At 44.7% G+C, this 23,685-nt stretch overlaps 1 protein-coding gene across 1 annotated transcript in view; it reads right to left on the bottom strand.

Annotated features, from left to right (window-relative positions):
• si:ch73-335l21.1 (insulin receptor substrate 1-B) overlaps positions 1–23,685 on the bottom strand; it is a 47,658-nt gene that overhangs the window by 22,170 nt on the left and 1,803 nt on the right. The window contains exons 2-3 of the mRNA XM_042401088.1: positions 13,758–14,059; positions 10,124–13,307 (exon numbers count right to left, since the gene is read on the bottom strand). Of these exons, the coding sequence (XP_042257022.1) occupies positions 10,124–13,307; positions 13,758–14,059 (3,486 nt within the window). The remainder of the gene's footprint in view (positions 1–10,123; positions 13,308–13,757; positions 14,060–23,685) is intronic.

Here is a 23,685-nt window from a genome sequence, read left to right as displayed (position 1 = left end):
CACTCAGGTCTGCTGTTCTCACTCCTCTGACCTCGTGGATATGCCGTCTAAGCAAGATCGCACCGAGCAGGAAGATTCAAGTGTGTGTATGTGTGTGTGTGTGCTTTTTAAAAATTTAAAAAATGGCGGCACACCCTGGTAGCCTACTGCTTAAAACGAATGCAATATAACCGCTACGTCCACAGTTTGATTCCAGCAGCAGACTCTTGTTGCTGTGGCACCATCCCATCTCTCTCTCTCTCCTTCATTTCCTGTCAACACTCTCCGCTATTGCTGTAATAAAGGCATAAAATGTCCTCTAAAACTGTTTTTTTTTTTTTTTTAAAAAGGCATGTGTGGGAGAGGGATAGCGTAGCCTGATCAAGGTCTTGGGAAGATGAGCGACTGAAAACAAAACTTGATAACATGTTGGGAGAAAAGGCAAAGAGAGAGGGAGTGTGACAACGCATGAAGGAGTTTTCTTCACTGGTGATCACAGCGGCAGCGAACACATGGTTCAACTCTGACTTTTCTCCTCTTTTTTTTACTCTTTTTCTTTTTGTTTTTTGGAACATGTAGCGGCAAACTATTCAAAAATCATGTAACATTTCTCATAATGAGCTATCTTTTCCACGAAATAGTGGGGCAGCATGACAAAACACTGTATTTTGTTTTCTCTTGAAGATTAAAAACCTCAAAAATTATTGAAATGTTGCAGAAAGAGAGAAATCCACTGATGTTTGCCTCATTAATTTCAAGATATTGTACAATATGTTCATATTAAGGCCAAAAGTTGTCATTATTTCAACTTATTTTTGAAGAAATTGTGTTTTTACATCAGTTTGGTTCAGCAAATAACTCATGAGCCCACACAGCGGTATCACAGCGGCAGTGAATCCAGTTGCACTAGTCGGGATTAAAACATCATGTTGTAGTTGCCAAAATTCATCCAAAATCGTCCCAATTTCCCAAAGGGGAAACCGATTTTAAACAGCTGAATGAATAACAGCTCATCTAAAAACTTCTGCTTCTGCTTTACAGGAGGAGGAAACAGAACATGAAGCTCTGTGATTGGATCGTTTTGTAGCGAAAAGGCTCCCCCCTGGGGGGGGGGGGGTCGTCGTTAACTTCCCTTCTTTATGTACACAGACTTGTAACTTTGACACAGTCGCTCATCTTTTGTACTGATACGAGCCTCGGTAGAGCTCCGGCTGTCAGTCGAGTACCGTTGTCTGCGCGGAAAATGAAAGGGAGGGTTTCTTTTGGACGCCCACAGTAATTCCCAATTCACTTCTCTCTAGCTTGTACCAAAAAAAAGAAAGAAAGAAAAACAGAAACAGGTGGGTTTTAGTTCAGGAATATCCTCCTACTTCTTCCTAGTATATTTTACACTCTTCTTTCATTTCTACATTCATTTAACTGAGTAATCTCTAATGTAAACCCCCAAATTCAACGATTAAATGTCATTTATTCTTGCGAATGTCATCTCCATGCTGTGAATTTACCTCGTCAATCATCTCTTTTCTTTCTCCAGTCATACTGCTCTCCTGTCTTTCCTTTCTTCGCCCCCTTTTTCTCCTCAACATCCATCTCCCCCCCTCTTGCTCTAGAAAAAAAGCATCCTCATCCATTCTCCACGCTCCCCGCCGTGTCCGTCTCTAATGTTCGAGTGTCAACAACGCTTCATGAAAAGGTCTTTTGATGTCTGACGAAATGAGGCAAATACTAATAGTATAAAAGCAAATATGTGGGAGTGATGGCAAATATTACGCACGCACACACGCACGCACGCACGCAACCCGGGCGAACCGAGAAAATTTTCCATCCGAAGACGAGGACGAGAAAGGTGAAAAAGATTTAGAGCGTGGTTCGAATGATCGGCGTTATAGTTCGATACTAATGGAGGAGAAGTGTGTGTGTGAAGGTTCAACAAGTGCTGAAAGTCTGCACAATAACACACACACACACACACAGGAGATTCAGTCTCTATTCATCCTGCAGAACCAAATCCTACCATTTCCTCTCCTCCCTTACACTGTAGTCAATGGGAGATTAGTCTGTGGCAGAGAGGACCTCAGGCAACATCTGAAACAACACAAGTCCTAACAGCACTTCCCTATAAAGGCAAACGTTTTTCTGGAAATGACACCATTAAATCTCACCTATCAATGAGCTATAAAGAAGATAAATGTGGTTTTTTTTTTTGTAGCCACACAGTTGCTGCTGGTTTTACGGTTAACCTGGCGATTGTTGCCGTGATGACTTTCCAGAGCTGTAAAATCCTTCTGGCGCAGTGTTTCAGCATCTGATAAACCTTCAAACTCTTAAATCTATTATTCAAACCGGCCTTGTTGGATAGTATTTCACATCTCACTGATACCTGAACGCAACACACCCTTTTTTTTTTTTAATTTAATGCCATGCTGTTTCCAGAAACCACAGGAAAAGTCATGCCAGGTAGTCGCATGATATCTACGGGAAGTGCTTGTCACGCTGCATCTAAAAATATGTGAATCGTGCCGGCGTGTTCAGATTTCACTGATTTATGGCTCAAAAGGAGGAGTGCAAGTTGCGACGCAAACTGCGGCTCACACGTCTCCTCCCTCCTCCCGCCTCACAGTCTGAAAACCTCTGACCTGAACTGACTCCGCTCACTTTGCTTGCTGACTGAGTTTGCATGTGTTCCATGAAACCACTGAATGCTTTCACGTTTATTACTTTAACACCACTGACAAGACTAAACCTTACCCCCGCAGCACCTGTTTTCCAGGTGTCTGTCTTTTTAAACAGTGGGTGTTGTGTATTTAGCCGTTATTTGCACACAGCGAAAAAAAAAAAAATCTCCAGTAGATCTCCATGACGGCGCCAGATGTGTGGCTGCAAAGAGATTTGCGCAGGCTGTTATTGTCCTCTATTCTTACACTCCAGACGTTTATTGGCTCGCAAGAGTTAGTGGAAAGCTCGGCGCGCGAGCACGGCTGATAGCGGGACCGGAGCAGAAAATATCCTGTGACAGTTTACAGCAGCGATAAGAGTTCACAGTTAAGAGCCGCTGCGTACTTCTTAGAGATTTTGTACCGTGGAACTGACAGTGCTGACTGTTGCCGGCCTTTGCTGTGTCACACCGAATTCTGCACAGTGAGCAGCGGTGTGTGTGTGTGACAGCTCGATCATCCATCACAAAGCTGTATACGCGGAGCTGTGTGTGTGTGTATGTGTGTGTTAGTATTCAACTCAGATTACTCCACTAGCCCTCGGATTCGCCTAATTGGACAGAGGGCCTGTAATGAGACGATCCTGCTGCCGCGGTGCACGCAGATGACCTCATCACATGGTCTGTGCTTGAAGGCAGTGGGAAAAAAAAAAAAAAAAAAAGGCCTTCGTCCTCTAATATACACGTTCGTGTGGGGACAGGACACACATGCGCACACAACCTTCAACACTCCCCCGAAAACCCAAACAGAGGAGAGTTGTTGCTATGTGCGGTGCGAGTTTGGTGACTCCCTGAACAGACCACCCAAACAAAGCAAACCGGACTTCAGAGAACTGAACCTCCTTGACTTTTAACAAAAACAAACTATCCCCAAAAAAAGATTCCACGGTCGGCTGTGCTTTGTGATGTCCTCCATTTTGTGATATTATTCGAAGGAACGGACCTGTTTGAATGTGCGTGGAAAAAAAATATTAGATAAACAAAAGAATTACGGCTTTTGTTTACCTCAAAAGCAGAGAGGAATTGGATTCAGGTTCTCTGCCGTCTTTTCTGTAACTACGCAGGTTGTTTTGCATCTTCCCATGGGGGCAAATCGGTTGTGTAATGCTGTAATTAGTCTAATGAATGAAAGTTTGCAATCCGGAGAAATTTGAGCCAATTTCCACCTTAATATGGATTATGTAACCGTAAGATTCAGGGCCGTACCACCCACCTCGTCCTGTTTTTCATATCCATACGGTCGATTATACAACTGGGATAGAAAATAGCAAAGTCTGGCCAATTAGAAGTTCAAATCTTATATTTTTAAATTGCTTTCATCTACAGTTGGTGTAAGAATCAAGAGGCCAAAAAAAAATATTTTAATGTTCTTATTAACCGGGTTAATGAAGTGACAAGAAAGTGAATTGATTTGAAAGGGTTTTTAAAAGTAAAATATCGACCTTGCAGTTGCCCCTCCGCTTGTTCGCTCCTGCTATTTTGGCTTCACATCTGTGTGCATTTACGCTCTGCATAAGTATGAGCCGAGCCGTGCGTCAATGTGCTGAGAGAGAGAGAGAGAGAGAGAGAGAGAGAGAGAGAGGGACTAACTGTACGCAGCAGCAGACCGGAGCTCTGTCTGCCTCCAGCGCATAGCGCAAACGAGGTTAAAAAAGCACAACAGATAAACAACTAAGTGCACACAAACACATCCGCACACTCTGCCCTGAGCCTCACCCTCTTGGGGGTCATGTCCCATCCACGTGGTTGTGTTTTACATAACACTACTAGTGCTGTTAGTCTAACCTAGTGTTGGCCTGGATTACACACCCAGCGATTCACGCCTGTCATCATGAGGAGCACTCTGTCTGTGTCTGTGTGTGTGTGTGTGTGTGTGTGTGTGTGTGTGTGTGTGTGTGTGTGTGTGTGTGTGTGGGACTGTGTGTGTGTTGTGTACACAGGAATGAATGTGTGTGTTGTTTGCTATAACGTAGACTGCAAAGTACATTCTATGTAGCCAGATAATGAGACCTAATAGCCATTTAGTTTCACTTCATTATTCAATCTAACATTGTGTTCATGGTAACTGTTTTCTGTCTGGGAGAGAGGGGGGGGGGGGGGGGGGGGTATTTTTTTGTTAAGCAATTAGTAGCAACTGACATATCCATCAAGTTGAAAATTTTTCCAATCTTATGTCGGCTGAAGTTGATTCTACGTGTCACCACTTTCACAGAAATTTTTCCGTTACATTTTTTTCTGGCAACGGCGCACAAATATGACACAAGACATATTTGGATTGCTGAAAAAAAGTAAGTAAATACTTAACTGCATGTAACAAAGAGTCGGTTTAATGATTGGACTGGAAGGTCAATATTTTTTAACAATGGAGCACATGACATGTACGTGAAAGGTGTTGCCCATAGTGACGAACCCAGAGAGGATTATCACTTGACTCTGCAGCTTTACTGGGTCATTTAGCTCATTATGTCGGTATTACGGCCTGAAACTTTACTATTTTGGTTCACTCTTATCGCTCTAACCTGTTTAAGGTGGAAAAAGCTCTGATAAACCCGCTGTACACTACATGTCAAACAGTAAACAGCATTAAGACAAAGTTAGCTACTGACTGACGAACACAGTGGAGCGTTTAGCAGCTAAAGAGCCCGATCCCTCAGGAGGTGGTGGAGACCAAAAACAGAGTGAAAATTAGACTTAAATTGGCCAACTGCCCAGAAACACAACTCCAAACTGTGACATTTCAACTGTGACATTTACAGTATGAGGCCTAAAAATCAGCTATTGCAGGTTTGATGATTTAATGTTCAGTTTCACAAGAAAAAAAATCAATGTTATCGGTCCCTGATACAAATAACTGCTAATCAGTCCCCTGCAGATAGGTGGCGTCTTTCATTCCAAACATTCACAGCAAATCGCTCTCCCAGACTCACCGAGAGGGAAAAAAGAGTGTATTAGAGTACACTTATATGTGTGTGTTCTAGGTCACTCCACTGACTGACTTTAAGTATGTTTACCTCTCTCTGGCCTACATGACATGGGACTTTGAGGAGGTGGGAATGTGCCAACCAGCTGCCAACTGGGCCAAGAAATCCAGCAGTGAGCTACCAATAAAACTAAATGCTACTGGGAAGGTCAGTGTCAATAAAGTTTCTGGTATTTTATTCAGATACTGTAAAATGACAAAAGTTGTGAACGGTAGTTTATATGAATCTTTATGTTTTTATTGGAATATTAACAATTTTAGCAAAATTTGCATCAATAAGTTTACACAATTTTATGTTTCAGGTATTTTATTCGCCAGATTAGCTAAAGACAGTCATTCCTATCTGGTTATTTTATCTATAAACAAGTTATCAAAGGACTAAAGTCCAACTAATGAGCAATTAAATCCTAAAGACTGACATTTTTCAGTCCAAGAAAGAATCCATGAGAGTCTATTTATGACATTTACCTGTTAACAACTTGACAAGTGATAAAAACTGATAGAAGATACACTTGGAGTTACTGTATTTACAAATGCTAAGTGTCTAGACATTAGGAGACAGTGTACACACACACATACAGTAGATACTGATCCAGTTGGTCAGTTATGCATGAGTTTTGCCCAATTAGCCAACACTAAACAAATGTAAACAGTCATGCTTCTGTGCACTGTCAACTGTCAACAATGTTAATGTGAATCAGAAATGAAGAAAAACCAAATGCAGTTTAGTTTAGATTTCGAGGTATTAAATCTATTTGCAGATTAAATCCAAATGTGTTGTTTTTCGACCACGCATCAAGGCAAAATTTCATACTATGGATATGCGTTGATCTACCCGTTAGTAACTTCATCCTCAAAGTACCGTGTCTCAAGGGAGGAATTTTGAAGGGCTTTGAAGGGTTATTTTGAGACTGGCATACACATCCCCCTCCAGATGGTAAAGAAATAAAATAATTGGCTGGTAAGGGACAGCTGGAAGTGCGGATAATAAAATTCTCTCACATGGTTTTCCTGGAGGAGATTGTGGGAGTGGTGGCTGATTTAATTTAAATTAACATTTTGTCCCGAAACTCCTCTCCACAACATAAACTAAGGTTTCACTATGTTCTGGTGAAGGTCAAAACAGGTCAGACGCACAAACGTACACACTCAGCTCAGTGTAATTAGGTCACTGTCTCACGCAGGCAGGCATCTCAACACACACACACACACACTCACATTTTTTTGCGTGAGAAAACACACAGTCTTTAAAGGTTTGCTGCAAGGTAGAAACACACACACACACACACACACGTCACATTTGTTGTAGTGGATTCATTTTGATTTCTTTTCATTTCTGAGAGGCATTATTTCGAGCGAAAAATAGCTCGCCCTGCTTTTCCTCATTATCTAAATCCTGAGAGGTTATTTCTTACACATTACGTATTACATAACCAGTGTCCAATAGGATTGTTTTTGGCACATGTCCCACTACTGATGTTCAATTTTAGCCCCTGGCCCTCTGTGCCAAAAGTACGCACCCCTGAGAAATACACACACTCAGTTCCTACACAAGTTAGTGCCTGTTGAAAAAAAAAAAATCCCTGTAATTACAGTAGATCAGAACATTTTAAAAATGCACACAGGATCCACGAAGACAAGATAATTAATTGCTTCTAAACTGTATTTTTGTTTATATGGCAACGAATACATTGGTTGTCATGTAGTTTCTGAGTTATTTTCTCTTTTTATGTGTCTGTCTGTCTCTGATTTAACTTCTGCTCTGCAGCAAAAGGGAGACATTGCAGCATGATACAAAAATTTATTTCTAAATGTTTCCGAAATGGTTTAAAGCAGTGGTTCTCAAAGTGAAGTCCGGGGACCCCAGGGGGTCCTTAAGAGGGTCCCAGGGTGTCCCCAGCAAAAAGGGGGATAATTTATTTTCATTATAATTCCATTCATAAGACAACGTTACACAATAACAGGATGTATGACTATTTTGGTCATGGGTTTCATACATAAAACATCCAGAAGCAAAAATCTTATCAGATGGGGGTCTGTGGACTTATTTGTGTCAGTTTAGGGGTCCTTGATGTGAAAAAGGTTGGAGAACCACTGGTTTATAGGATGAGGTGAAACAATGTGAGAAGGGAGGATGACAAAAGGCTTAAAGACAAGAGAAGTTTTGGTGAAAAAATGTCGAACAATTGTGTGTGAAGTGAACAGAAGGGAGGGAAGGAATTTCAACAATCCATCAGCCTAGATGTCAGATGAGGACGAAGATTGTTAAGAATGAACAAGTGCGAGGACAAGTAGTCAAATGGCAAAAACAAAGATACGGGGGACGGCAGTAATAGAGGAAAATAAGATAATTAAAGAATCAAGAGAGAAAAATAAAAAAACGCCGCGAGAGAAAAACTTTTAGGAGAGTCCACTAGTCTTGGGGCTTGGCCCTGCTGAGGCCCGCCAGCCCACGGCGGCAAAAACAGTCTAACAAAAGGATCATTTATTGGAGGAGGAAAGAGGGGGAGTTGGAATGGAGGGATGAAAGGAGGGGAACACTGTACAGAGGCATTTGAGAGCTGTGTGAGTGAAACACTGGCCCCATCTCAACATTCACAGCCAATGTGTAACATTCTCCCCCACGCTGCCGCGCTGACGTACTCAGCAGCCTGAGCCCATATGGTCCCACTGTGGCAGCCTGCTAGCATTTCTATTTAAAATACACACAGTCAACACCGCCTGCATCCACCAACATGGCCTTCATCTCCCAATAAAACCAACACTGCGACGTATGGATGCAGGCTGATGGTTCGTTTCCATCTGTCGAATCTATGAAAACCAACTGTTGAGCTCAGCTGCTCTGCACTCACCGCAACATCCCATGATGAATTTTTGCTAATGCCTTCATTAAATCCAACTGTGGAGTCAAGCTATGCAATGTTTACCACAAAAACCCTGGAGGTTTAAGGCTAACACAACCTACGGTACAAATCATGTGGAAGCTCGCAGGGCTACATAAACAACAAGGCTTGGCAGGATGCATTCATCACAAGAGCCCCTCTGTGGAAGGTTAAGTAAGCCGACTGAGTGTTTTACTGATGCATATAAATCCACATCTCCATTTAAATGCTGCTCTATCTGCTTAAACTGCAGGCGTCTATTTCTTAACTGGCCAATTTAGTGCAGACAGTGGCTCAAAGAGAATGTTTTTCTATGAGGAAACGTCTCAAAGTGACCTAGTTGAGGCATTGTTTAGCTGTGGTGGTCCCCCACAGCTACAAAATTGCCCCACACGGTAGGAAAAAATGTAAATACCATACAAATTCGGCATCTGGCCTTGTTGACCTCCCTTCAATACAAAAAAGTCTGATAGCACTGCAGCTAGAGCACAATTGTAGGCATACAGTCTGTATGATATAGAAAGTTACAGCATAGTCCTACAGCTTTATTAGTAAGTACATGCACTATGGTTTTTAATCACAAAGCCACACCCTGCTTGAATTTAAAAATATACAAACCATAGCAAACAATTCAACCTATATAATTACAGCCAAATCTTCAAATCTGGCCACCCTATTTAAATTAATGCATATTTTCTTTCATGATATCATCATAAATTTTAAGTTGTAGGGTTCTGGACACTCATAAAATGACGTAAAAACTGAAATATGATGCATAGAAATTTCACACTTTTCCATCTCTCTCAACTTCTAATGTCATATTGACGGATCTTTGATCAAAAGGTCAACAGAAAACAGGGTCAAAGTTCAACATGATTGAACTTGGAGTAGAACGCTTCAATGGCAGGTCTGAATGGTTTCCTTTGCTCGGAGTAGTACTGTAATGTCATGTTTGCGATGGCACTCCTCATGGGAAAACAATGGCTCAACCAGAGCAGAAAGACTCTGTCACTTGTCATATACTGTATGTATACAATCTACACATCTCAAACACCAAAACACTGGACTAAGGTGGGGGTTTAGCACGAGAATGCTTATATAAAATTCAAGAATTCCCAGAATGTCAATATTGCTTATATCTCTATAGGTTGTGTCTGGTGTTTCACACTTTACGTAATTACGTCAGGTGAAAAGTGTGTGTATGCCTTCAGATGTAAACCATGCCCCAGACAAGGAAATCTGCTTATGAACTGTGAGAACAGCCGATCCTTATCTCATATTGTGGATTATATAGACAGTCGTACAAATCAGACGAGTGTCTCCTTTCTAATCTGGCGCCAGGTGAAGTTTGATTACATGCATAGATGGAAAGGGGAGCTGTGCTCCATTGGATTATCTTTCAAGCATATTCTTTTCCATTTGAATAATGTGACAGAACACAAGTAGGACAGAGAGAGAAAATGACCATACATATTAAGAACATGGTACATTTGTGTGAAGGGAGAACCTTGAGGGCAAATTGAAGACAGTCGGTCAAATGTATCTAAAAAGGAAACAAACAACTCTTACCTGTACCCTCCTTGTTTCCATTCTGATGCGTCCGCAGCTCCTCTGATTTGTAGAAGTCGATGCTGGCGTACGTGTTGAGGTTGGAGCTGCTGCTGCTGCCAACTGCTGCGCCCACTCCCCCTACCCCAGAACTTCCACCCAGCACAGAGAAGAGGCGAGTGGGGGCCTGGTTACCTGAGGGCCCATCCAGGCCCAAATGGGGACTCTCTTTGTTGGCCAAGTCCAAGTCTATGTAGTTAAGGCCTTGCTCTGTTGAGGAAGTCTGAGTGTTTGTGGGAATGGACTGCTGTCCAGGGAGAGGGAATTGAGTGGGGGTATCAGTCACAGCACCATTCCCCCACAGCATGCTTTCAAGGCCCAGCCGGCGGGCCACAGCTTGGGCATGTTCTGGGAAGAGGGAGGCAGTTGAAGAAGAGGAAGTAGAGCTAGAGGTGGGGAGGGAGGGCGCGGCAAGAAAGGTTTCTGAGCAGTGCCGTCTGCGTCCTTGGGGGTCGGCCCGGATAACTTTTGCCCCATGATCTGGGTTGGGCCCTGGTTTGGCTAGAGGAAAGTCTAGACCCCGTGATAGCACTGGTACAGAAGGATCAGTCCTGGTGGGGGAAGGAGCTTTGGGAGAGACACTGGATGATGACCTAGGGACGGTGTTGTTATTCAAGCTGAAGGCCATCTCTGTGTAGTCACCACAGGATGTAGGGGACTCAGATTCAGTCACTGATGGAACACTTTCTCTGCTTTTTCTAAGTGGTGCTTCAGCCGCCTCCGCCACCTCTTCAGGAGGGCCAGTTGTTACTTCATCGCAGGCCTTGGGAGCATGAGCCAAAGTTGGGGGCGTGGGAGGTGTGTGGAAAGATGGGAAAACCAGTGGGGTAAGGGAGAGGGGCGAGGGGGACGGAGAAGGGCCCAGGTCCATGTTGACATACTCAGAGGCAGCCGGGGGAGTAATGGGGGCAGAAGGGCTACGGGAGAGGGGGATAAAGTTCCCTGAGCAAGAAATAGGCCTGTGTTGAGGATGCTGGCTGCTTGAACCATGAGGCAGCGATAAGCCATGCCTGAGACCCCTGCCACGTCCTCCTCCAACCCCAGCCTGACTGCACTTCTCCCCCTTAAACTCGATACTGACATACTCCCCAGGGCTCTTAGGTTCTGGAGGCAGAGGGTTCTCACGGACCCTAGGAAGGGTGTTAGCCTTGGATACATCAACAAACAGACTTACTGGTCTGCTTCTAGAGTGGTTACCGTGCTTTGATACCCCACCAGAGCCCCGTCTTTGCTGGAGCTTATTCCCATCTTTGGACTGAGTTCCCCCAGCCATGGGGCTCACAGCCTGGGTAGCTCTGTCCTCGCTCTCCCCTAGGCTCTCGCTGCTGGCTGAGCTGGAGGAGTATGAGGAAGAGGAGAGTGACAGGTGGCGTCCAACCACTGAATTGCCTGCGGCTAGTTGCTCCTGACGACCTCCCATAGTCCTTCCTCCTCCCATTCCCCTAACACCACTCCCGTTGGGCCTTCTGCCACGTCCAGGCCCATCGTCAAAGTGTCCGGTGGAGGGGTTATGTTTGTACGACCGGGGAAGGGAATAGTATGAGTATACCATCTTGGGGGCTTGCTGTTGAGAACTGGTCTCCAAATGATTGGTGTGCTCAGGAGGTGGGGGGCTACCATTTACAGAGCGTGCGCTGATTGGAGACATGTTCATATAGTCACTGCCCGCCCTGCTGTCAGCACTGCCACTGCCCACCCAAGCCCCTCCAGAGAGACCCCCACGCTGATCGGGGGAGCAGCTGCTATTGGGGGACATTATCATATAGCCATCAGAGGTTGGTGGAGGCCGGATCTGCTGTGGAGGGGACACGCTATTGTTAGGGGTCATGGCCATGTAATCATCAGCAGGTTTGGAATCTGAATCGGGGACAGAGACAGCCAGTGATTGGGACATGGATACTGGAGGCTGAGTGACTCCGGGCAGCATGGACATGTACCCATTGTCCACACCTAAATCGACACCTCCACCTGCCCCACCACCCCCTTCACCTTTGAACTCCCCAGCTACATCCAAGTACCCTCCTCCTCCCCCTGCTGACCCAGCACCCATGACGGATTCCCTCTGTGTGGAAGAGGAGATGGAGGTAAATGACTCGCGGCTGGTGCTTCTCGACATGATAGCATAGTCGGCTGAGTCTTCATCTGCCGGCTCCTCACCTCTGCGCTGCTGCGGGGCCAGTCTCTCCAGGGCCATAGGAGGTAAGGAAGCCCTCTTGCTCAGCAGCCTACGTTCAGCTTCACATTCACGGCTGGAGGAGCGACGCAGCACTCTCCGGGTCTGAGGCTGAGAGCCACAGGCTGGTGTTCCTGGTGCTGGCATGGAGCTGGACATCAAGCTCCCTTGATTACTGCTGCCGCTGCAACCACCACTACGTTGGCCCATTAAAATATAATTGGCTCCCTCCTCGCTAAGGGACTGGCTGCTGACACTACCGACAGAGCTTCCGGGAAGGCTGGGGGAGGGGAGGAGCGTGTGATCCCCAGGACTGGAGCCATATTCATCTGAGGAGCCATAGTCACTGGGTGAGCCGGAGACGGAGGCGCGATGTGTTGGTACACGACTGTAAGCACCAGACCCAGGCCCAGGCCCAGCAGATGATGCTACGCCACCAAACTCTGACCCATGCCCAGAGCTAGAAGAGAGGCTTGGGGCTGGGGAGGGTGCCGGGGTGGAGATGGAGCGCATCAGCCCAAGAGGAGTTTTAGCAGCTGTGGTGGAGGCTGAGCGGGCTGACTTTGACCTGAGGATTGGGGTGGTAGAGCAAGAGCCGTTGGTAGAGGGATTGGAGCCTGGCCCTGGGAGTGGTATGGTCCCCTCATCACCTTTACCCCCATCACTGGCAGTGCGAGACCTCGGGAAGCTGTGCCGTGGGGTGGGAGAAGCATTGGCACTGCTGACCCCTGCTCCACTGTTAGCTCCTCCAGGAGGCTCAGTTCTGGGCCGGCGGGTGAAGCCCACCTGACTGGGAGGAGGGTTTGGGTGGTGGCGACGAGATGGAACACTGATGGGGTTCGAGGCAGTGGCACCTCCTCCAGGGCCAGAGTTTGACTGAGATTTGCTCCGTTGACGAAACTCCTCGCTCAGCGCCTTCATGGCTTCCAGCAAGGTTTCATGCATGTTCTGGGCGACCACTGAATCATCCACCTAAGAATTTAAACAAAAATCCATCTCAAACAGTAAACTCAAAACATAGTTGTAGCAGACACAAAATCGATCTGTGAATTCAACCCTCAATCCAAATCATTCAATGAATGAAAACTGAAGCCAATTTGGAAAGTTTAATTGTTCATTCTCATAGTAGATTGATAGATGTTGAGATTTCAGTAACATTTGAATTTAGGGAGTATTTTTAGATCGGAAAAGCCTCTTTACTACTAGCTCTTTGTTTCTCCATGTATGACTGCCTTCTGGAATTAATTTAACTGCATCTACAAAACCTGAATTGAACCATAATATAGGGTTGAGTCAACTCTAACCGTAAAACTGGGTAACTGTGCAGTTTCTTCCACTCTGCTGATTATAGGCTCTTCACATATATTTGGGATTGGTGGGTGAAACAGTCAACATAAAGGGGACTGCAGATTACAGGCTCACCTGCATCCAGAACTCGCCCGGGCCTGTCACAGCAGAGCGGCCCACCTCAACAAAGAAGAAGTTTTCTGAATGTCCGCAGCGTCGGACGTTCATCAACTGCAGCACCACCGCAGCAGCATCAGAATTGAGCTTGACAAAGTTAACTGTTTTGTCAGTCAGGCAAAGGCGATAGATGCCCACCAGGTTCTTGGCCTGACCTAGACCTTTGGGCCACACCTTCACCTGCCACACCTCTTTGAAGGCTGGCCCAGGATTGGGAACACCATAGTCCCCCGCAGCTCCACAGTCAGTGGGGTTCTTACCTACAGGGACAAAACAGAGATAGTAGGAGATTAAAAGGGTTGTTTGAGTGAAAAAAAGAAAAATGAGGGGGGGGATATGGTTGGATAGGAACAAGGGTAATTGAAGTGTTAGAAAGGAGGATTTATGTTACGAAGAACACTGGCAAGTGTAACCGCTGAAACAAAGCACCACTATGACCTTCATGCATCTGTGAACAAAAGGAACACCAGGTGAAACCACCACTATTTACCTGCATGTCGAGGGCAAGGTGCCTTTATTATGTAAGCTGTGCTGATATTGAGCTTTTCACAGATTTTTAGACCAGATTTCAGTTCAAACTAAGCATGCATCAGCTTGTGAGACCTGCTCGCTGTACCTGCAGGCTCCATACCTGGGGTCTCATTCATCAACTGCACAAACACACACACACTCACACATAACAGCACACATACCAGTGTTGAAGGATTAAACCGTTGACAACTGAAGCCCCAAACAAGAATGATGACTATGAAAGAAAAGCAACCGTTGTGGAAAAACTAAAGTGAACCAACTTGGAAAGTGCTTAGCAAGTGAATCTTCTCCAAAACCAAAGCAAGCAATTCCAATAGATGGCTCGAAACCAAAGAGCAGGCATTCAATAAGCTCCTCAAGAGCCATTTTCTTGAGCTGCTCTACCGACAATAAACTGGCTTTGTAAACTAATAAAACCTAGTGTCTTTTAGCAGGAGTACAGGGCAGTCTATTCATCCTTTGTGTTAGGTGTTCTGTACTCAGACAGTAGGGAATTAATGAGGGGAGGAAACACAGGAGAGAAAGCACTTGGTGAGATTTGATCCTGGCCCGGTAGGGACCATACAAAAGCAGGGGACTTACTTAACCACTTAACAATATTTGGCTGCCTGTTTGGTGTTTTAAGTCACAGTATTGTTCACAGATCTGAAGCAGGAAATGTGCCCATTACCCCAGAAAATTACCTTAATTCTGTCATGCTGTGCAACTCTTTCAGTTCAGCAATTGAAACTGCCTCTGAATATATCACAGATTTACTTCTAAGCTCTATTACTTTCAGCAACAAGGGACTTCACATCTGTTGACTGAAAAGCCCAGGATTACAGGAATACCACAATGTAGCTCATGTTTTGGGGTGGATTCTTATTCTTTTTTAAGGAACCACCCCAAAATATTCCTTAAAAAATGTTCCCTTTCCTCCCATGTATCACATTTCTCAGTCTCCTCTGTTGAATCGCCAGTTTGGCTACGTCTGAGCATGATATGAATTGTCAATCTAAAACACAGAATCCATCATCGTCACAACAAGACTGAAACCTCAACGAGGAGGCTCACCTGTTCCCTTCGTGGGAACAGGATGTTCTTTGTGCAATAACTGTGAACTTGGGCACCTGCGTTATTAGCCCATCATATCTGGCAGCAGATTAAAGTGTTGATGGCATAAAAGTTTCTTGACCTGTATCTGAGTGAACGATCATACTTTCACAAAGTTTGTGTGGTATTCTAACTTTAAGCAACAATTTTGGCCCAATCAGTCTAATCATAGTGCACCCTGACCGCAGCATTACAAATATATGCTTGTATGTCTGCGTGCGTTTGTTCTTCCTTTCCCATGCCTCTGTTGCAAATCCTACAATGACAACCATATGTAGACAAGAACCCTCAGCATGCACAGCGGACGCCATATTAGCTGCGCTTCCATTATGACAAACATTTCCCCGAATCGTCTTCCCAAAAACATTTTTTACTTGTGATTCTTGTGATTGCAAAAGAAGAAGTCTGACGTGTCTCGCTGTGTCTTCTTCCAGTCTGCTTCCCCAAAATTGGAGGATCGTTCACAACTTGAAAGAGACCTAGAATAGATGTTTTGCTGAAAGCTATGGAGGCTGTGGCTTAGTGGCTGTGTGTGTGGAGGCACCCCCCCCTACATTAGATGACTCATTCATGGCCATGCATGGCTGTTTCATGTACTGCTGTTCTCTGTGCGCAAGAAGTCCTGTTTGCCTCCTCGATTTAGATTTACAACAGGAAGAGATGGTTTGGGGATTTTTCAGTGGGGACTGAGGGAATGAGAGACTGCAGGAGATTGCAAAGAGATATCAGAGCGCCATTAAGAAGGGACAGCGGGGCCTTTTAAAAGAATCCTTCAAGAGAAAAAAAAAAAAAAAAGTAAACGTTTCTTTTCGGATTGCTTGCATAATTTATTCTTAAATTAAAAATTTCAGGCCGTTGTTTCTTGAGATTAACTGACACCGCAGTGCAGCATGTTCCTCGAAGAGTATCTTTTCCTCTTTTCATTTTCAAGAGCCCATTTAACTTGTCTTGAGAACAAGTGTGTTGTTTGTTTTGAGTACAGTGCAGCCTTAAACCTCAGCTGTGCCCTCAACAGCCCTTCCACACAAACACACAAACACCCTTCATCTCAGGGCCACTCAGGCTGTGCACACTTCCCGAAAACTCTCAAAAGCACTGAAAAAACCTTTAAGAGGTTTTTTTTTTTTTTTTTTCCCAGAGTCCTACAGGGTTGCAGACTGATTTACTCCTGTCAGGCATCACAGACCTTTCTTCGTGGTTACATAAAGCTAGGGTTGATCCTACACGGAGCGGTATGAATTATAGATTGCCCCTGGCTTTCCTCCGGGGGACCCTCATGGCGGTGTGGTGCTCGACGGAGGTGGCTGTTGAGAAAACTGTACCCTTTTTTTTTTTTTCCCCTCTTCCGTGCAGCAACGCTTCCACCCGTATAAAAAATAACGAACCCGCACGCACGCAAAGTGGCCCTTAGCAGGAGATAAATCTAAGGACTGAAGCCGGATGCACATGAAAGCACAACACACCTGGAGGTAATGAAGCATCTGCGTTAAGCTTGCTGGTTGAATAGGGGCGATGTGTGCGGAACAACATTCTGTTAACCTTGACGCAACCTTGAAACGCCGCCCATATCTGGTCAAATAGTTCATACAAGGTGACTGATATTATTTAAAAGTTTCAGTGCTGTATTTTCCTTTTTTTAGCAACATGAAAACAACTTACACTAGCTTATTCACACTCCAGTTGTTTACTTCACTTTCGCCGTGACCACACATGAAACTCGCAGTCTTACGTGCGGCTGGAGAATGGCAACCTACGCGGCCAACACTGCTGTCTATTCATGCCAATTTATTTGCTGTGCTCGAGCTGCCTCCCTTGAGATCATAGACTGTATACAAGGAAGCCATAATCTAACCCAATTTTCTCAACTAAATATGAGTCGAGCTATTGGCGTTGAGGCGGAGCTGTGTTGCCTTTGGTTTCTCATTGCTGTCGAGCTATAAGGGAGTGTGTGTTGGTGTGTGTGTGTGTTCAGGGGGGTATAGGGCTGCGATATTTACCCTGGGGCCACCAGATGCCTGCTGAGATATTGACAGCTCCTCCCAGTGTGACAGGCTGATTATTGTTATGGTTATCACACAAATCCTAAGGAAGTAGGTCTTCCATAGGGGTCTTGAGGGACTGTGGATTGTATCAACTCACCCACAGCAACAACAGGATACGGGGGAATTGTTATTGAAGCACTGGGTGGGATACTTGTGAGTTTAAAGATTCAAATGTTCAAGTAGCAAAACAATATGGAAGTGTAGCGTCTTTCCACTGGCAACTTTAAGCTACAGTCACTCAATAATCTTGATATAATATATTTCTGAAAAAGTGTTTAGGGTTGATGAGAAGCCGCCAAGAAAGAAAATATCAGAGACTTAAATGATTCAAATTTATAGCAAGATTCATAATAAAATCTTCTTTTTTAGTTAGCTAATGCAGCCTGTAAATCAGAGAAAACTACTCTGGCAATGAACCGGCTGGCTCTCGCTAGGTTCGGTTCCAAGTTTCTGACCTCATTGCCCTAGCATGCTGTGCTGCGTCATAACACCGCAAAACACTGCACAAGGAACTTTGGTGGGCTGAATGAACCCCGTTTTCCACCCCGTCTCTGTCTCAGCTACTGTGCCCCCCTCCCCTCCCCTACGCACCCCCTTACTGCCGTACCAGGTTACCAGCGCGGATAGATAGGAGACAGCTGTGTACTTTTTGTCCCAGCATGTATCTGAGAGAGAGAAAAGCGAGACAGAGAGAGAGAGCCACCCAGCAGTGAAAACAGTTGGGCTAATCTCTGGCTGCCATGTGTACCCGCTTTCCTCTTTTTCAGCTCCTCCACTTCCTATCTCTGCATCCATCTCCACCATCTGTAATCCCCCTCTCTCTGGGCCCACACTCAGGGACACAATGCTTCCCCCAACACCAGCATCTGCCTAAGGTTAATTCCACATGTGGTTCGTGTTATCCAGAAGTGCACACATACACAAGCACATGAAATTATAGGTGACGCATCCAAGGTTTGTTGTCCCTTGACGGGACACGCAAAAAAAAAAAAAAAAAAGAGAAACTTGGGGCTTGGATTTTGTTGGTTCGCCTGGCTCGGAGTTAGTAAACATAACGTCTCGGTAATATCAGGTCAGAACAGAACATTCTGGTAACGCTGAGCGAAGAGTCCCAGGAGTTAACTGTAAGTGTGAACGATAGTGTGGGTTCCTAATGTATTCCAGCATTGTTTTAGGACCTTAACTTCCAAAATAGTGAGGTTTTTTTTTTTTTTTTTTTAATATAATAAAATACAATTTTGAAAAAAACTGACCAATATGTTTCTTCTTATTTCAATTTTCCAAAGCAATTCAGGAATTCATTCTGGTCTACCAAGGAAGTGATTTTTTTAAAAGTATTTTGGTAGTTTTACAGCAAATACAGAGCATGAATATTAAAAAAAAAAAATAGCTCATAACACACATGAACTGCATTCCAACAAAATTCATGTTAAAAAGTGCAAAGCATCAGATTAAGGTCACGTTTAATGTGTAAATGTTTATAATTCAATTGTAATTCACCATTTATCTCCATATTATACAGTATATCATACGTTTGCACTTCATAGATATTTTACTCATTCATATATCTGCCTTGTCAAACCTTTTATTAATGCCTGTCTTTTTAAAGAGCCTAGATAATGTTTCTTAATGCTGTAGAGCTGATCTAACTCATTACAGTTTCAGTCATCCACAGTTGTAAGACGTATCCACAAGCACTGTGTAAACATGTGCAGCCGAGTGTATATGTCCAAAGAAAATAGGAAACTGTCCAACTTGTTAATACCCAGCACACATTCCTTTGAGCTAAATTGTACAGAAGTGAATATTTTATCCAACTTTCACCTGATTTCACGTCTGAACTCCTGGATTTCACTGCCAAAAGTAGTGCATAAGAATTCCCCTCTAAAGACATAATTAAAAAAAACAGAACATACATGTTTTTTTTTACTTGCTGCAAAGACTGGAAGAGGCAGGATTCATCTTGCATGTATGTCTTGGCGGTGCAGTGCTGTTACTGCATGTTTCAGTACATCCAATCAATGCAGTATCTTGTATTGCATCCCAGAGGAACTGCACACTAAGTAATAATGAGGAGGGTCTTCACTAATTTCTCTCCAAGTTTCTAATGCATTCACTGCAAAGCTGATAAATCCCAACTCATGAACTTCCTGACCTCCACTGTGCCATCGGTAATGGGTTAGTATCAACCAGCAGCAATCAATACAGCCCGCTGTAAAAGGTTACCATGCATTTAAAGCCCCACGGCTCTGTCGTGCTCAACATATGGACGCTCATTGACTAAATGGATCACGTTGCCCCTGGCCTTGCTTTGCTGTCGATCAAACCGGAGCACTTAATTGACGGGCTGTTTCCGCAGTGAGCCGACCCCGATGCGCAGCGGCAGAGATAAAGCCGAGAGCTCAAGGCCTTTGTCAGACTCCAGCCCGCCATGTTTAACTGTAACTGTGATGCAAGGAAGCCAGAGCTGAGAGGCCATGATGAGGCCTGGCTGGCCAGCTTGTCGTGTTAAATGAAATTACAGGGTGTTAACGTGCGCAAACTATTTATGCAGAGGAAATACCCTGTGGCAGCTCGTTGCTCTTCAGCCTGGATTAGGGCTCTAAAAGAACACCAGCAAGAGAAGTAGAAAAGATGGACATTATTTTTTAAACTCTTGGTTTTATGACTTCCTTTAATGACTCCTCTCCTCTCTGACTTTGTTAGCACACAGCCTCTACTGTGCCACCAGCGGCTGACCCTCGAGACAATGATTACTGCCTAATTAGGGAGATGAGCAGTGCTTAAGCACGGCTTAACGTTTAATCGGCCAGCTCGGCTAGCCACTGGTGAGATCCAGATCTCATTGGCTTGCGCAGCCAACCAACACTCCAGGATAAAAACACTACAGAGCCGCAGACAGTCTGACAGAAAGTCTCTTTAGTTCATAATCCTGAAATAGAGAATATAGGACAAGCTCACCCCAAAAAAACACAACTCCTCCTCTTATATATCAAGATACTTTTAGTGTGGTTTGCTGAGGTTTGTAGATATCGGCTGCAGCTCAGTGCCATCGACTGCTTTTGCTTTGTGGTAGTAAAAGTGTCAAAAATTACATCTTGATAATCCACAGACCTAATTGACAACAGGTTTACAGTGAAGGAAAAACTGCTCTGCGGATTAGCATGACTAACCATATCATTATATTTGGAAACAGATGTTGCTACTCGGTGTTTCAAATGTCTTTTTTTTTTTGGGGGGGGGGGGGGGGGGGGGGGGCTTTGAACACGGAAAACTGAATTCCATGTGGATTTACTGTACTGCAGTGATGTCAACAAGCCTCAGAAGATCACAACAAAACTATATAGACAGCTCCGTGAGGCAGAGCTGACACAATAACTCCATCGACAGAGAATTCATCTGCAACAATGTGATAATTGATTGCTCGTTAAAGCCAAATTTGAAGAAAAAATGCCAAACGTTCCCTCATTCCAGGTTCTGAATTATAAGGGTTTTCTTATTTTATTTTGTGACAATGATCTAACTATATTTGTGTTTTGGATTATTTGGATTTGACGACATCATTTTGAGTTGAAAGAAACTGTGATGAGCTTTTTCCACTATTTTTTAACACAGACAATCAATTAATCAAGTTACAGCCCTACATTGGATGAATCTAAAAATAATTATGATGTTTTTGGGTATAACAGATACTTAAAAACACACATTATATCTTGTTGACGTGAATTTATATCTGCGTAAGGCCACAACTAATAATCATTTATTTACTGATTGAGCATTTAAACTAGAAAATATAAGAAAGTAGTGAAAAATGACAGTTTTGCCTTCAATTTGTTTAGTTCAGCACTCAAAGATAATACATTTACATTGATGTAAAATAGAGAAAAGCATAATTTCTCACATTGGAGAAACTGGAACCAGCAAATATTTTTACTTTTGCTTGATAAATCTAAAAAATATCAGTCGACTTATTGTTTCAGCGCTGAATGAAAGCCTTATATCTGCTTGTTGTTCATGTTTTCAACATGCTGCTTATTTAGCTGTTTGTTTGTGTGGGTGTGTTCATAGATAGCGCTTCTCTTTCATTAAGTGCCACCGGCTCCAAAGTTTGACTCTGCCATATTGTTTTATTGAGGTCAACAATTCCTGAGGTGGTGCCTGAGCTATGGGCAAGTTTTCCTGGCAAGCGGCGATTGTGGGCCGCACCTCCGCCCGTTTCGTCGAGGTTAAGCCTTTACACACTCGACTGACTCCTAATAGTTGAGCAAATAGCTGCCCACAAGCCTGATACTGTACTCGCTGCCCGAAAGGGTCTTACTGGACTCAGCTGAATAAATAACTCCGATCCTAATATCGCCCTGCACGGCAGCTGGCTCGTGTTTGTGTAATTACCGCCCGCTCGAGGGGAGCCTGTGTGATATTGGACAGTTCCTGGACTGCTTTAGGTGAGTTTCCCAGACCCAAAGCAGAACTATACACAACACAGACATCTATACTGTTTATTGTGCTTCCACTGTATGCACGCTCGCAGCCCTGCAAGATGAGCAGCGTCCTGCTGCGAAGTCTCAAAGCAACCCAATTATTTCAAACTTTAACCCAAAACTTTGATTCCACCTCCAGCCGAGGCGTCCCGCTGAGAACTTCATCCCCCCCGTAGCAACTCTGACAGGGCTTTACAGAGACGATATGAGGAGCTACACAGGTATCAAGTTGAGGGAGTGGTCGGCCGGAAAATATGTGAGACAGAGAGAGTGCAGCATCTCTTGGCTCCGGGCCCCTTCGGCTTCGCCCTGTTTTCAGTCTGCAGGCTGTGAATTCTTCAGCTGGCGGGGGGGGGGGGACAAGTACTGCACCGTACTGACAGCGGAGGAGTAGTGATAGTGTGTGTTTGACGAGGCAGGAAGACAGCAGGAGGTGCGGAGGGCTCAATCAACATACAGACACCAAAGACGTGAAACTGTGTATGAGCTGCACATACCACAGGAGGGTTATTACAGGCAGGAAGCCTGACACTGTTCAATGTGTGTGTGTGTTTGTGTGTGTTTGTGTGTGTGTGTGTAAGTGCACTGAAGCTATTTTCACACATGCAGGTTTAGGCAGCAATTGGCTTTGACCCTACAACTCCCCCTTCTTACAAAACTCTCCCTGTAGGAGCCTGGATCATGTGTGTGTGTGTGTGTGTGTGTGTGTGTGTTTGTGTGGCCTCATTTTTGTATGAGCAGAAAACTGTGCACGAGCTGCAGCACATACCACAAGAAAAATGCCTGCCAGCGCACGAGTTTACCCGGCAGCCCAGCCGCAGCTCTTTGTCATTGTCCGCGAGGGTGATTTACGTTGGAAACCCAACACTTGAAGCAACAAAAAGAGGGCGACGGAGACGAGCGGCCGTCATTGCAGCGCCGGCTCAACTGACTTGTTATTTCAAAGATGGCGCGATGATGTCGACGGTTGCTCGTCTGGTTGCCTCTCGGAAGGGCCCAGCGCGCGCTCTCTCTCTCTCTCTCACCTGCTGAGCTGCAGCCAATGAAAACCAGGATTTCTGTACATCTGACCTCCGCACACACACACACACACACACACACACACTTTAGGGATGTTTGAAAAATTTGTTTTGTTCCTCAACTTCTTTTCATTTTTTCCCACAATCCCCCAGGCTTGCATCTCCGATCCAACATCTGCCAATTCGCTCTCACCGTCTCTCTCCTCGGTCTCGCGGAAACTCGTCAAATACTTGAGGAGAGTGGGATGCACTTACACGCAAACACACACAAACACACACAGAGCCCAGTTGTTTAAAAGCAACTGGGAAGGTTGGGGGGGGGGGGGCGCCATGATGTTGACACCAATTCCTGATCTGTAAGGGTCACACTAGAGTTCCCTAATGCACCTACTGGCAGCCTTTTTCGCTTGTAAATCCTTGTTGCATTTGAAACTCGCTCGCCTTCGCTTCCAAATGGAAAACTGGACTAATAAATATATCTGGCCTCATTTTCTCTCCTCAGGTGTGTTATTTCAGAGCCGCCCCGCCGCTAATCAGCTGCTTTATGTAACAGATCGGCAGGTCATGTGTAAGAAGCACCTTTGAACTCCTATCTTAGTTTGCCAAGATTGCGTCATGTGTCCCTTGTGGCCCGTCTGGTCTCCCATAGCAGGAGAGAGAGAGACAGAGAGACAGAGAGAGAGAGAGAGAGAGAGGAGGGGAAGGCTGAACAGGTGATTTG

The sequence above is a fragment of the Thunnus maccoyii genome, chromosome 22 (genome assembly GCF_910596095.1).
Source record: "Thunnus maccoyii chromosome 22, fThuMac1.1, whole genome shotgun sequence".
Lineage (NCBI taxonomy): Eukaryota > Metazoa > Chordata > Actinopteri > Scombriformes > Scombridae > Thunnus > Thunnus maccoyii.
Note: the sequence above shows the minus strand (reverse complement) of the source record. Positions and strands in the feature narration are given on the sequence as shown.